Below are 14,878 nucleotides of genomic sequence, written 5' to 3'. Positions count from 1 at the left end.
TAAAGGCTGCTCCAGGAATGTCAACTTATATATATTTAAATTTTAAGTCACTGTGTTGTACATAACACCCCCAGGATTTGTTTACTATTCCATTTTGTGTATATGAACCACATCTTTATCCATTCATCCATCCATGGACACTTAGGTTGGTTCCATGTCTTGGCCACTGTAAATAACATGAAGGTGCAGATATCTCTTCCAGATAGTGATATCATTTTCTTCAGGTAAATACCCAAAAGTGGAATTGCTGGATCATATGGTAGTTCTAGTTTTAATTTTTCAAGGAACCTCCATACTGCTTTCCATAGTGGCTGCACCAATTTCATATACATGAGAGAAAAAGAGAGGGGGGGGGGAGGGAATTTCACATAACATGTGAAGGGTTATCTAGTATATTCACTATCTTGTACAACTGCCATCATTATTTGATTCCAGAATATTTCCATTGCCCCAAAAAGAAACCTGGTACCTCCCCATACCCCTTCTCCCCAGTCTCTGGCAATCACTAATATACTTCCTTTTTCTATGGATTTGCATGTTCTAGGCATTTCATAGAAGTAGAATTGAACAATATGTGGCTTCTTGCACTCAGCATGATGTTCATAGTGTTTAGCATAAAGATTCACCCATGTCACAGCATACATTAGTGTTTATTTCCTTTTTTTGGCTGAATAACATTCCATTATGAGGATATATTACATTCTGTTTATCCATTCCTCTATAGATGGATGCTTAGGCTGTCTCCACCTTTGGCTATTGTGAATAGTGCTGCATTGTCCCTGCTTTCAATTCTTCTGGGTATACTTCTTTCCTTTTTATAGTTGAATAATATTCCATTGCATGGATATATCACATTTTGTTTGTCCATTCATCGGTCGATAGACATTTGGGTTGTTCCTACCTTTTGGCTATTGTGACTCATGCTGCTATGAGTGCTCATGTATAAGTTTTTGTATGAACATGTTTTCAGTTCTTTTGGGTATATACGTGGGAGTGGAATTGTTGGGTCACATGGTAATTCCATGTTTAACTTTTTGAAGGACTGCCAGACTGTTTTCCCCGGTGATTGCACCATTTTACATTCCCACTGGCAATGGACAAAGGTTCAAGGGCTCCCATTCTCCACATCCTTGACGATACTTATTTTCTGTTTATTATTGTTATTATTGCCATCCTAATGGGTGGTAAGTGGTATCATCGTGGTTCCCCAGTCCTTCTGACCTGTCCAGTGGAAAAGCCCAGCATGGTCCTGCAGTATAGAAAGCTGGAGGTGTGCCTGGGACAGCAAGTGCGAAGAGGATGTGGTCAGTCAGGGTGCTGAGAGCACCTGCCACAAGCTGTGACCTTGAGCAAACCACTTCCTCCGCTTGCACTTTAACAACCTCAGTAGTAGAATTGGGATGAGAACACATACCTCAAAGGGTGGATGCGAGATTGCAATTCGACAATTCTTGTGTAGCGCTTGGCACAGCCAAGTGCAGCACAAGAACAGACAGTATTTATTGTTTGTTTCTTTAGGACTCAGCTATGAAAATCTCCCCCACGCCTCCTAGGCAGAAATACATGCTTCCTCCTCTGGGTTTCCACAGATCTTGTTCATACTGGCATTACCGCTCCCCCTAGAGGCTCTAGCATGTAAAGCAAAAATTCATGATGTTTGGATGTCATTAAAACACAACTTTGCTTCTCCCTCCACCTTGTGGACAGAAAAGGGGTCACATGATAAACTTGACAAGCTCAAGAGACTGAAAATAATCATATAGGATGGCGTGAACATAAAAATTCCTAACTAAGGTGGGCCATGGCGGGAAGTCACATCTTTGGCCTGTAGCTTCCTTGACAAGGCCAGTCTTTACCCTAAGTGAGCCTATCTGTTGTCTTTTTGCATCTAAGATAACATATCTTTGGAATGTCAGAGTAATCCCTTTCCAGACCCCACAGGGGGCACAACCCACCACATCAGAGCAGGAAACTACAAAATCCCTCATTGTTATCTTGTTCCCCATATACTATCTCTATGTGCAGTAAAATGCTATTAACTATCCTATACTCACCAACGTAAAAGAAGTGTATGTCTCTCCATTTTACATTTTATCCAGTCCCAGAGATTTTCCCCGCTTTGCTTTCTCCCACCACTTAATCTACAATGAATGGATTTCATGTAACCCTCCTCCTTTGATTCTAGTGTACAAAATAAGTTGCATAATGGCCATTTTCCAGAGCATTTTCTCAATGTGTTGAGAGTGCTTCCCAGCAATTGTCGTCAGTTTGGCTCAAATAAACTCTTATCAGCTTTCTCTTAGGCTGGATGTTTTTTCGTTGACATTACTTGGCATAGTCAGCAGGATTCCAAAGAAGCCCACCCAGGACCACCCTGCAGACTGGATTTGGTACTAGGTACCAGCAGGGGCCCATTGTGCCCCATCGGCTCCTTGCTTCGCAGCTGGTGAACTTGGGTGAGTTTTTCTTGGAATTTTGGGCCTCCCTGTTTTAAAGTAGGGGGCCATGCCTTCCCCTAACCCTTTCTAGGACCCTGATGACTTTGCAAAGGAATTTGAATTAAGTGTTAGAACGAACTTATGATCCTGGCTTTTCTGATTTATCCCAATTAATGCACCTACTGGTTTCTGCAGGCAAAGCAACAGAATTACTAAATAAGTTTTGCCAGGGAAACTCCTGCAGCGGAATCTGCTTTTACCATAAAAAGTCAAGTCACCTTAAGGATTGCAGAAAACTGAAATGGGATTTAGAAAAAGAAACAGAAGCAATCATAGTAGGGCTGCTCCAAGGACTATGAGGGCATTTCCCCTTCTTACTAACACTGGGGCTACTTTATCTGTTAACACCACCTGACTTAGTTGCCCTCCTCCTTGGAGTAAAGCTTCTGCACAATGGTGGGGGTATCTAATCAACCGATATTTGTTTTTAGATCAGAACCTGTTCCCTTCCAATTAGGAAATGTTAAGGAGCAACATATGTTTTTACTAGTCAAATCTGCCCCAACTCACCTGACTTTCTAACCAATGATGCTCACATATCCTTCTCCCAGAAGGGTGAAATGTACTTAGTTAGAACTAAGTAAATGAGGTTGAGAAAATATTGATTTTAAAAGAAAGTACATGAGCGAAAACTCGTCTTAAGACTGACTGAATGTTTGTTGCAGGATATTCCAATGCAACTTTAGGCTTTTTCCAGTACAGATATTGGCAAGATTAAGTCAGCCACTCCTATTTAAATAACTATTGATAATACTTTGCCTCTACGTTATATTTGCCAATATCCTTTGAGGCCTGATACACTAGCTGGACTTCGCTCATTATAGAAGATTTCCTTTAAAAGGGGAGCATTTTCTCAATCTGTTGAGACTTTGCTTCCCAGCAATTGTTGTCAGTTTGGCTCAAATAAACTCTTATAAGCTGTCTCTTAGACTGGATGTTTTTTTTATCGACAACTGCTTTATTCTGTGGTGGAATCTTGCCCTTCCCTGGCTGAGAATTTTGCCGGTGATTCAGTCCCATATCAGAGTTACATTCAAATCTCTGGAACTTGACTTGGTGTCGTATGGGAGCCCTGGATCAGGCCCCTCCAGACTGGAGGCCTCAATGGGGAGAAGGTCCCTATGCCACTGACCTTCATGTCCACGTTGCCCCCTCTCACCAGCCTTTGGGTCCCTGCTGCCCAGGTGCAGGGAGGAGGGGACAGGAGACAGGGAGGACAGTTTCTCCTTAGCTGATGGCTTTGCCCTCTTTGGATGACGCAGTAGTGTTAAAGTGGCGCCCCTTGGTGGATTTGGTGGGTATATGTTTGGGGGAGCTCTGAGACTTCCTTTTTATCCAAGACTCCTTTGCTGGGGTGGTGCATCTTTAAGCTAGGTTTCGCTCTTTCTTCAGCCCCTGGGATCTGGTCCTATCCTCTTGTACCTCCCAGGGGGCCTCCAGGTCGACCACCAATAAGCAGACCCCTGGCTCCACCATCAGAGTCGCCTGCCCCTCACTCTCTGGCTTTTCTGGGAGTCAGATCCCAACCCCATCTGCTCACTAAAGTCTTCCCTAGCCTGAGTCAGCATGGGAGGCCTTTACAAAGGACACTTTTCAAAGGCAGCGAAGTCCCCTCCCTCTCTGGGTTAGCCCCTGTCCCAAAAGGGTGGGATGGGGACTTGCAGGTAGCAACAATTCCCCCTGAAGAAATGTGTTCACCCATCTCTTTAAAAAAACAAAGGCATTTTATTATAGAGAATTTCAAACACAGGCAACAGCAGAGGGCATATGATAAAGCCACATGTGACAGCTTCCACAGTTCTCATGGCCAGTCTTGTTCTTCCTCTCTCCCCTTACATATATCCTGTCGTGGGTTCAACTGTTTCTTCTTCCTGCAAAAAAAGAAACCTCAACCCTCAGTATTTTTGTATGTACACTTATTTGGAAATAAGGTCTCCGCAGATGATCAAGTTAAGATGAGGTCATTAGGGTGGGCCTTAACCCAACATGACTGGTGTCCTTATAAAAAGAAGAAATTTGGACACACAGCATACCACGTGAGAGGCAGAGATTGAAGTAAGGCTGCCAGAAGCCAGGGATCACCAGACATTGCCAGCAAACTGCCAGAAGCTGGGAGAGAGGCCTGGGACAGATTCTCCAACACAGCCTCAGGAGCCAGTCCTGCTGACACCAGCTTGGACTTTTCTGGCTTCCAGCACTGTGAGCTGATACATTTCTGTTGTATCAGAAATGGTACAAGGTTGCCCCTTGAGGAGAGGTGCTGGCGGTGCCCAGCACTGGGGTGAAAGCCCGACTTGCCAGATAGAATTATTCACAACATGGCAATGAGCTTTTCTGTTTCTCCTCTGTGATTAAAAAATAAAATTTATCTTACCCCGCCCCCAGTCTGTGGTATTTTGTTATGGCAGCTTGAGCACACACTCCCTCACCCCCAATTATTTAAAAGCCCATTATGGACGTTGGATTTTTGTTTTTTTTGAAGATTTTATTGGGGAACTGGGGGAGGGAACAGTGTTGGGGAATCAGGGAAGGACAGACAAGTTGCTGTCCTTTTGTTCTTCAGTCTAGTTGTGGAGGACGTCGCTTCACTGGCCCATGTTGGTATTATCATTGTGCTCTTCCTGGGTGAGGCAGATCGGTCACTGGCCATTGGACAGCCACTCACGGCGGCTCACGGCAGCTTAGCGGTGGCTGCCGGCCACTCATGGTAGCTTACAGGCAGCCCACTGCAGCCCACTGTAGCCTACGCCATTGCCAGCGACACACGACAGCCCAGCTCCAGGTTGAGTTGTTGTTCACCATCTTAGCTGTAGAGGGCACAGTGTCACTGGCCCATGTGGGATCTGAACTGGTGGCCCTGCTGCTTAGAGCTCGTGCTCCCAAGCCAACTCTTAACCAATGAGCCACTTGGCCGGCGCTGGATTTTTTTTTTTAATTATTTTTTTTTATGCTTTTCTCCATCCTGATCTGGCTGAGGCATTCCAGCATGGGGCAACAGGTTCTGGCCTATTTTTTGAAAACCCACACATGCGCAGGGGTTGGTCTCACCGGTTCTGATGGCTGTGATGTAGACAACTGAGCCACATTATTCCTAGTTACAACTATCTAGACTAGGCTGGGCATTGTCAGGACAACAGCTGGGTCTTACTTTAGGCTTCCATGCCCCATGGGGCTGGCCAGAGGCACAGGGAGAGGCAGGTTAACAGTTTGGCTGAAATTCACACAGCATTTCTTGCCCAGCCTCTGCACTTTCTTACTGCTGGCTCCAAATGGCTTTTTCTTTTTCTTTCTTTTCTTTTTCTTCCTTCCTTCCTTCCTTTTTCTTTTTTTAAAAGATTTTATTGGGGAATTAGGGAAGGGGAACAGTGTTGGGGAATTAGGGAAGGGGAACAGCCAAGTTGTTGTCCTTCAATCTTAGTTGTGGAGGGCACAGCTAGCTCAGCTCCAAGTCCAGTCGCCATCCAGCCAGCTGTCGGCAGCTCAGCTCAAGGTGCTGTGTTCAATCTTAGTTGTGGGTGGGCACAGCCCACCATCCCATGCGGGAGTCAACTGGAAACCTTGTTGTTAGGAGCATGTGCTCTCACCAGCTGAGCCATCCTGCCATCTGTTGGCAGCTCAGTGGCAGATCAGCTCGGGCGCAGCTCACTGGCCCATGTGGGAATCAAACTGGCGACCCTGTTGCTCAGAGCTTGCGCTCTTAACCAACTGAACCACTAGGCCGGCCCCGGGTTTTCTTTTTTACATAGTCAAACCTGGTACTTTAAGAATCAAAGTTTATTTTCATTGAGGATTTTCAAAGAATGTCTTGGGAGCTCTGAAGGCACTCCCAAGAGAGGCATTTCAGATGTTTGCAGCAAGGCACAGCCCAGCTGGTGGGTAGTCACTGCGGCCACCTGGCCTAGCCAGGCCAGCACACATAGATGGCAGTTCTGGCCGATTTTAAAGAAATCAGCCACATTATTTTATAGTTTGTGCTGTGACTATTAAAAAAAATTAACTGGGAGGGCTGGCTGAATGGCTTGTTGGTTAAGAGTTGGCTTGGCAGCGTGAACTCTGAGCAGCAGGGCAACCAGTTCGGATCCCACATGGGCCAGTGACGCTACGCCCTCTACAGCTAAGATGGTGAACAACAGCTCAACCTGGAGCTGGGCTGCCGTTGAGTCGCCGGTGATGGCATAGGCTGCAGTGGGCTGCCATAAGCTACTGTGAGTGGCCAGCAGCCAGTGTGAGTAGCTGGCAGCCAGTGTGAGTAGCTGGCAGCCAGCGTGAGCTGCTGAGTCGCGGTGAGCAGCCGTCCAATGGCCAGCGACCGATCTGCCTCAGCTGGGAAGAGCGCGATGGTCAAAATACCAACATGGGCCAGTGAAGCAACGTCCTCCACAGCTAGACTGAAGAACAAAAGGACAGCAACTTGTCTGTTCCCCTTCTCTGATTTCCCAACACTGTTCCCTCCCCCAATTCCCCAATAAAAATCTTAAAAAAAAAAAATTAACTGGCAGAGGGGAGGCAAACGATATCAGCAGACTCAAGAATTAAGGTACTGGTTGGTATTTTAAAAAATGTTTATTCACTCATTTATTGACCACATTGATTCTGACTGTGCTCAGTGGAAATCGTTGTGATGAAAGCTCAGGTTTGCATATGGCACCTACTTGTGAAATCAAGCCTGCACATCAGACTGAAAGACTGTAACCAATGGGACCACAGAACCTGTCAGGGATGCAGGTAGATGATGACATGCCCAGGAGCCGGGAGGTGCCAGGAGCAGGTTCCTAGGGATGTGCTGCGCCCACGCTCCTCTGCGAGCTCCTGGAGCCTGCCTCAACCCCAAGGAAGCTGATGCTGGGTCATTTTTATAAACAGCACTAAGGTCGCCCCTTGAGAAGAGATGCTGGTGGTGCCCAGCACTGGGGAGAAAGCCTGACCTGCCAGTTAGAATTATTCACAACATGGCAATGAGCTTTTCTGTTTCTCCTCTGTGACTAAACAGGGAAGAGAGAATTGGGACAGGAGCTCGGTCAGGGTCTCTGCTGAGTTGCCCCTTCCCAGTCATGACGCCTGCCAGGCCACTCTTCGTGGGCTCAGCCTCCTACTGCTACGAGGGGGTCTGGGCAGTGCTCCTCTTGCAGGGTGGGTGCAAGGTCCCCAAACCCACCGGGGGCTTGGCCTGGCTCAGAGCAGGCACCTGGCATGGAGAGCAGTGCAGAAAGGAGGGCAGCTGATGGGCCTGGGGCGGGGAAGGTTGGGGGCTCAGGGGAAGTCACAGTAGGGCAGATGGAAGGGGTAGAGGGGTGTATAGCGTGAGTCGTGCCAGAGCAGCTTCTTCTCCAGGAAGGCGACAGCCTGCAGGGTGAGGATCAGCGTCTGGTGCTTCAGCATGCTGTGCACATTCAGGCCTACGGGGCAGGGTGGGGGCATGTAGTCAGTGGGGCTGCACCCCACATCGGCAGCCTCTTTCCCTCTTCCGGGAAGCACTCCCTCTTACAGAGACACCATCGTCTGGTGTGGGGTCATTAGCCCTGTGGCCTGGGTTCAAACCCTGCCTCAACAGCTCACTGCCCGGGAGACCCCAGGCGAGGGACTGTCCTCAGCCTGGTCACTTCTGACTGACAGCCTCCCGCGCACGCTGTGCACTCTGCCTTCTGCTCAGGCGTGATTCCCACCTCACACTCCAGTAGGTGGGTACAGACCGCAGATAGAAGAGATGAATAAACACAATGTACTGAGGTGGGGCCAGTGTGGCTGCTGTTAGTGAGCAAGGTAGGGAGAGGGAGGAGGAGAGGGTAAGGAGGGGACAGGGCAGGTCGTGTAGGATCTAGTGGGCCTCAGGGGGGACTTGGGCTTTTCCCCAGTGTGGTGAGAGCCATGGAAAGTTGTGGGCAGAGGCATGCACACCAAGTTGTGCTCACAGGCACCCTCTGACCGCCGTCGGGGGAACAGACTCTGGGGATAAGGGCAGAGGCAGCTGTGCTGGTCCAGGCAGGAAGTGAAGGGGGCTGGCCCAGGGTGGTAAGAGGTGGTTGGATTCTGGATATGCTTAAAGACAGAGCCAATTGGGTGAGACTGGGTGAGCTGACCAAGGAGCGGAGGTTGATGGCATGGTATGTGGCCTGAGCCACTGGAAGGAAGGAGGTACTGAGATGCCTATGAGAACCCCACGTACGGCTGTCCAGGAGGCAGCTGGACATACAGTGAGGAGACAGGAGAGGAGAGAGCTCTGGGGATCAGTTAACGTGAAGATGGGTGTGACATGCCCCGGACAGATCTGATCTTGTCTCTCCACCTCTCTGAGTGAGGAGCCAGGCAGGGACAAGCCAGTGGGCCCTCACACTCACTCCTTCCCAGCACTGGGACCAGAGCTTGGACAGATGCAATCTCAGAGGGTTTAAGAAAGTTATCATTCTTTCGATACTCTGTTTAGACCACTTGAGGGTTGGGAAGGTTGGTCACTGCCCAAGGCCAGTGACTGAGAGGCAGATACAGAATTTGAACTGGTCCATGCACTCCCTAGGGACCCAGGGGTGGACCAGCACCCTTCACTCACCAACAGCTGGGATCAGGTTGAAGGTCTTGAGCCCGGAGGTGGCTGCCACGATGTTCTGAGGCATGTCCTCATGTGCTCTGAAATGAAGGCCGGGAGGTGAGCCCTGCAGGGGATGGAGCTCAGCCCCTCCCCCCATCTGCCCTACACCCTCACAAGTCCACCAGGAGCACGGAGTCCCCCCAGTGGCGGTAGCGGGCCAGCTCTGTCAGGTACTGGGGGTCCTCAGTCGGCAGCTCCAGGGAGTCCATGATGTGCAGGTTATCCTGGTGGGAGGACAGGACAGATGGTCTGAGTCTCCCCTCCCGCACAGCTCCCAGCCCTTAGCCCACACCCCAGGAACCTAGTGGCTCCCAGTGGGATGGGGGCTCTACCTGGGCCAGCTTGACCGTCAGCGCCACCTTGAGGCCCTGCACCCGCACTTTCATGGGCAGCATGTAGTAGTAGCTCGTGGGGCCCCGGGGGCCATGGGCAATGCCTCCTGTGGGGACAGAGGCGAGTGAACAGGTGAGGGCCCCAGCTGGGCTTGGAGGTCAGAAATTTGCCTCAGTGGCTGGTGTGGGGGTTGAGGGTGGGGAGGCTGCTAGCAGCCAGGCTGAACTCCAGCAAAGAGGGCAGGGCTTCAGGTAGGGCTGTAGAAGGGAGGCTGGATTGGGCATCACCTGGCACAGGTGACTTCGCCTTGCTGGGTCTCCATTTCCTCAGCCATCAAACCATGAGTGATGACTGTCTACTTATGTGTCCAGCCTCTCCTAGGCCCTGGAAGTGCAGCAGGGAACAAGATAGACAGGATCCCTGCCTCATGCTGTTCATATTCAGACAGAGGCTTGAATGCAGAGGGAATCAGGACTGGGTAAGACAGCACAGGGATTGTGGAGGGCGGAGGACCCAAAGGAGGTCAGGGAGGGCTTCTTGGAGGAGGTGTAGCCCAAACATATCACAAAAATGACAGGAGTTGGCCAGACAAATGGGAGTCAGTGCTATCTGGTCACAGAGGGTATGAAGAGGACAAGGAGGAGGTGTCTGCAACCACGAGTGCCCGGAATGCCAAGGTAAGAAGCTCAGACTTCATAAAAAAGTTGTGGGAGCTGGGAAGTAGTCTGATGAGAGGCCAAGACCAGAGCTGGTGGGGTGGCGGGTGGGGGAAATGGGGAAAAGTAGACGACTCTCAGATCTCTGCCCGCACATGGGCAGTGAGGTCTATTGCGGCCAGAGTCCTGCTGCCCCTGCCCAGGAAGGCTGATAAGGTAGAGGAAATGGAACCGAGGAGAAGTCACGCCACGTGTGTGAAGGAACACCAGACCCTGTGTTAACTCAGAGCCCCCTCCCTGCCCTGCCCACTTACCTCCTCGCCAGATCGGGGAGCGGATGCTGCCATGTCTTGCGCGTCCACTGCCTTTCTGTGGCCAGGGCTTCCGGCCACCACCCCGCACCTCAGCCCTAGACTTGGTCTTGGCATAGCTCTGCGGGTGCAAAGTGAGGAGGGGGTCAAATTCATGAGGCAGATATCATCGCAGCCAAAAGGCACCTGACCCAAGAATATAGCAGCAACCTGGGTGGACTAGGCCTGCTGCTAGGGAGCCTGACAGGAGGCACAGAGATTGGGGCTCCATCATACAAGCACGGATCATTTTTGGAGGGCAGGAAGGATAAAGAAATCAAGAGTTCCCTCCTCTACTCCAGAATGTCAGACTCAGAAAGTGAGGTGCTGGCACCATCATTGCTCTTTTCCCGGGCGAGGCAGATCAGTCGCCGGCTTCTGGACGGCCGCTCACTGCGGCTGCTGGCTACACATGGTAGCCCATGGCAACCCACTGCAGCAGGAGCTGCAGCCTATGCCATCGCCGGCGACTCATGGCAGCCCAGCTCCAGGTTGAGCTGTTGTTCAGCATCTTAGCTGTAGAGGGCAGTGTCATTGGCCCTCATATTTGGGATCCGAACCGGGGCCCTCTGGCGTCCCAAGCCAGCTCTTAACCAACGCGCCACTCGGCCGGCCCAGCTCAGTATTTTTTGAATGATTTTAATATGGCTGCAACTGAAAGGAAGGTGGGGCATGGGGAAAGACATGGCTAGAATTAGGGGGAGGTGCAGGATGGGGAATCATGAGGGACTTCCAATGCCAGGCTGATGACTTCAATCCTAGAACAACCAGGAGCCAGGGAGGGTGTGGGCAGGGGGAAGGCTCGCTGGACTTCTGAGGTGGGGACATGGAAGGCAAAGAGACCCTGATTGATAATGGCTTCTTCAGTGCTCTTGGCATAAAATCCAAAGTCCTCACCATTGCTCTTGCTGAACTCTATGGCCACATTGGGCTGTTTTTGGTCCCTGCTACAGTGCCTTTGCATGTGCTGTTCCCACTACCTCCACTCCAGCCCCACTACTCCCTTTATCTAGTTAGCACCTACTGCACACCTGAGGTTGAATGCCCCTTTCTGTGGGACAACTTCCCTAATTATACTTTTATTTATAGGTATGACTACTTGATTCACATTCACCTCTCTGACTGGATCGTTTCATGAGGGCAGGGATCTTGCCTGTCTCATCCACTAGCACAATGCCCAGTGCACAGTGGGTGTTCAGAAAATGCCTGGCAAATGAGCCATCAGTGAATAGTTCAGGAGATAGAAGATGGGCCGGAGCCAAGCAATCCAGAGAAGACAGACCAAGCTTCCTCTGCCTCCTTCTCCCCACCTCACCCCACTCAGGACACTCACAATTCTCTTGAAGTTCTTCTGCCAGATAGCAACCTGGTGAAGGATATCCAGCCTGTGGAGGAAGGAGACATGAGAGGTCTGCCTCCAAGTAAAACCCTCCCATGGCCTCCACCCCACTAGGTGAAAACCCAGGCTCCTCCGTTCCACATCCAGGGCCCTGTGTGATGTGCCCCTGCCCCTCTCCGACCCCAGCTAGCTGCACCTCCAGCTCCACTCCATTCCATATATATATATATATTTTTTACCCTTGCTGTTTCCTCTGCCTGAAATGCTCTTTCCCTGGCTGGTTCCATCTCAGCCTACAGGTGTCAGCCCAAACAGTATCTCCCAGAGAAGCCCCCTTGCGCAAGAGCCACCCCTTCCTCCTTCTCACCTTGCTCTTTTCCTACCATTACTTACTCAATGCCACCTTCTTTACGAAGTAGTTTGCCTCTCTAGCTCTGCACTGCCCCATACGGTAGACACTGGCCACATGTGTAGCTACTTAACACCTAAAATGTGGCCAGTGCCACATGCTGAAATGACATATCAGGTTAAATAAAATCTATTATTGGGCCGGCCGAGTGGCGCGATGGTTAAGAACTGGCTTGGGACGCCAGAGGGCCCTGGTTCGGATCCCACATATGAGGGCCAGTGACACTGCCCTCTTCAGCTAAGATGCTGAACAACAGCTCAACCTGGAGCTGGGCTGCCCTGAGTCGCTGGCGACGGCGTAGGCTGCAGCCCCTGTGGCAGTAGGTTGCCATGGGCTACCGTATGTAGCCAGCAGCCGCCATGAGCGGCCGTCCAGAAGCCGGCGACTGATCTGCCTCGCCCGGGAAGAGCGCAATGATGGTGCCAACTTGGGTCAGTGAAGCAACGTCCTTCACAACTAGACTGAAGAACAAAACGAAAGCAATTTGTCTGTTCCCCTTCCCCCAATTCCCCAGCACTGTTCCCTTCCCCCCACTACCCCAATAAAAATCTTTTAAAAATAAATAAATAAATAAAATAAAATAAAATACATTATTGAAATCAATCTCACTTGTATCTATCTTCCTACTTTTTTAAAATGTGCCTACCCGAAGAATTTTAAGTTACACATTTCGTGGCACACATTACGTGCCTACATTGGACATGGCTGGCAGGGTAGTCTGCCAGGGCTTGGCAAACTATGGCTAGTAGTCCAAATATAGTCTGTTGCCTCTTTTTGTGAATGTTTTATTGGAACACAGCCATGCTAATTTATTTACATACTGTCTGTGGCTGCTTTTGCACTACATTGGCAGAGACGAAGAGTTGACACGGAAACATTATCCTCTGCCAAAGCCTAAAATATTTATGATGTGGACCTTTACAGAAAAAGTTTTCTGACCCCTGTAAGCAACATCTGTGCTCATTCGCTACACCTAGACTGGAATCTGCACATAGCAGGTGCTTCAGATATTTAAAAAATAAACAAAATATATTGTTTTTAATTTTTTTTGTCACCCTCTACTACACTGGGGCTCTGTAAAGGCAGGGGCGAAACACACAAATAACAGCAATGAATTAACAGCACTTATTATTTGCCAGACAGTGCACATAAGCGGCATCACACACCTTGGCAAGCAATAACCCAGCCCTGGGAGTTGGACCACATAAGGTTGAGATCCTGGGTCTAAAGCTTACATGCTGTGTGACCTGGGGGCAAATTTCTTAATCTGTGTTCAGTTTTCTTTTTTCACTTTTTTTTTTTTTTTAGCTGAGCCATCCTGCCACCTGTTGGCAGCTCAGCAGCTGCTCAGCTCGGGCCGGGAATCAAACCGCTGTTGCTCAGAGCTCACACTCTTGAGCTAGCTCTTAACCAACTGAGCCACTGGGCCTGCCCTGTGTTCAGTTTTCTTATCTGCAAGATAAGGATAACAGAACTCCTTCTTCCTAGGGTTGTTATGAGATCTTGAGAACTATTGGGTTGTCGGAAAAGTCATGATGCATTTTTGCAACAAAAAACAGAAAAAAATACGTCATGACTTTTCCGACAACCCAATAGTTAACTAAAATGCAAATAGGCTGTGCCAGGCACCGTAGTAAGGATTTCGACACTGTTAGTGAATAGTTTTTGCAAAAATCAATCACAGCAACAATAATCAATATTTCTATGGAACTTATTATGTGCCAGAATTAACTCATTTAATCATCACAGCAACCTCTCAAGGTCTGACAGACTGGAGATAGTAAAGCACATGGGGAGAAGGCAGGGTTTGAACCCAGAGGTTCCGCGTCTTAACCCCTAGAGGATGTTGCCTCTCAGCTCTCAACCTCACACAACTCTACAGCAGGAAAAACCATCATCCCCTTAGACAGGTGGAGAAACATGCTCAAGTCCAGGTCATCCTGCTTCCTAAACCCGCGCTCCTCGTCCCTCTGCCACCCATTTCACCATTGCAGCTCCGCTTCACCTGGGCGCCGTGGAGAAAACGTCAGGGTGCAGCTCAGCAAGACCCACGCGCTCCTGCTGATAGCCTCGCAGGGATTCGACCCAGGCCTGCACCGGACGCCGCTGTGCGGGTACCGGGAGCTCGCATTTCCGCAGCACCGGTGCCTGGGGACCTGAAGCAATTAGGAGGTCAGCGACAAGAGTCAGAACTCCCGGTCGCCGCCCCTCCTGGGGCTACCCCGGCAACCTCACCCGCGCTCGCCAACGGCTCAGGCTTCGCCAGCGCGTTCAGGCCCTGCAATGCAATGGTGGACAAGAGTGAGAGACGACCCTGGACCAACCAACCTTTGTCCTCCAACTCTGCCCTCAGTTCCCGGCCTCACCCGGCAGCCGGTGGGCCGAAGCCAGGCCCGCGCCCCGGCCCAGAGTAGCTGCAGCATTGGCGCGCAGCTCCCCACTCCAAGAGGTCAAGGCTCTCTCTAGACTCGCTCGGCGCCTCGCGATGACGTCACGAACACGATGCTGCCGGCTCGGCTCGGACTCGGGGCCAGTAAGCGGAGCTTGCAAGAGCGATGACAGCGGAGCCCGCCCCAGCGTGCCTCCACCACCATCCCAAGACTAACCCCCAGACCTCAATTTCCACTTCTGGCCTAACGCACCCTCTGAGACACCTGGGAATGCGATCCTACAGCAAGAAGCCCCGAGTGTTAAGCCTGGAAAAGTGGCC

The 14,878-nt window shown here is 50.3% G+C and overlaps 1 protein-coding gene across 1 annotated transcript; it reads right to left on the bottom strand.

Moving 5' to 3' along the window:
* Positions 1-7,042: 7,042 nt before the first annotated feature.
* MRPL4 (mitochondrial ribosomal protein L4) lies at positions 7,043-14,878 on the bottom strand. Its single transcript, XM_019659211.1, has 9 exons — positions 14,535-14,878; positions 14,404-14,446; positions 14,174-14,324; positions 11,754-11,805; positions 10,385-10,502; positions 9,414-9,520; positions 9,196-9,305; positions 9,043-9,119; positions 7,043-7,894 (listed from the first exon to the last, which is right to left on the bottom strand). The coding sequence occupies exons 1-9, from the start codon at positions 14,589-14,591 to the stop codon at positions 7,749-7,751; spliced, it is 861 nt and encodes a 286-aa protein (XP_019514756.1). The 5' UTR covers positions 14,592-14,878; the 3' UTR covers positions 7,043-7,748.

The sequence above is a fragment of the Hipposideros armiger genome, unplaced genomic scaffold (assembly GCF_001890085.2).
Source record: "Hipposideros armiger isolate ML-2016 unplaced genomic scaffold, ASM189008v1 scaffold_298, whole genome shotgun sequence".
Taxonomy (NCBI): domain Eukaryota; kingdom Metazoa; phylum Chordata; class Mammalia; order Chiroptera; family Hipposideridae; genus Hipposideros; species Hipposideros armiger.
This window is presented reverse-complemented; position numbering and strand designations above follow the sequence as displayed.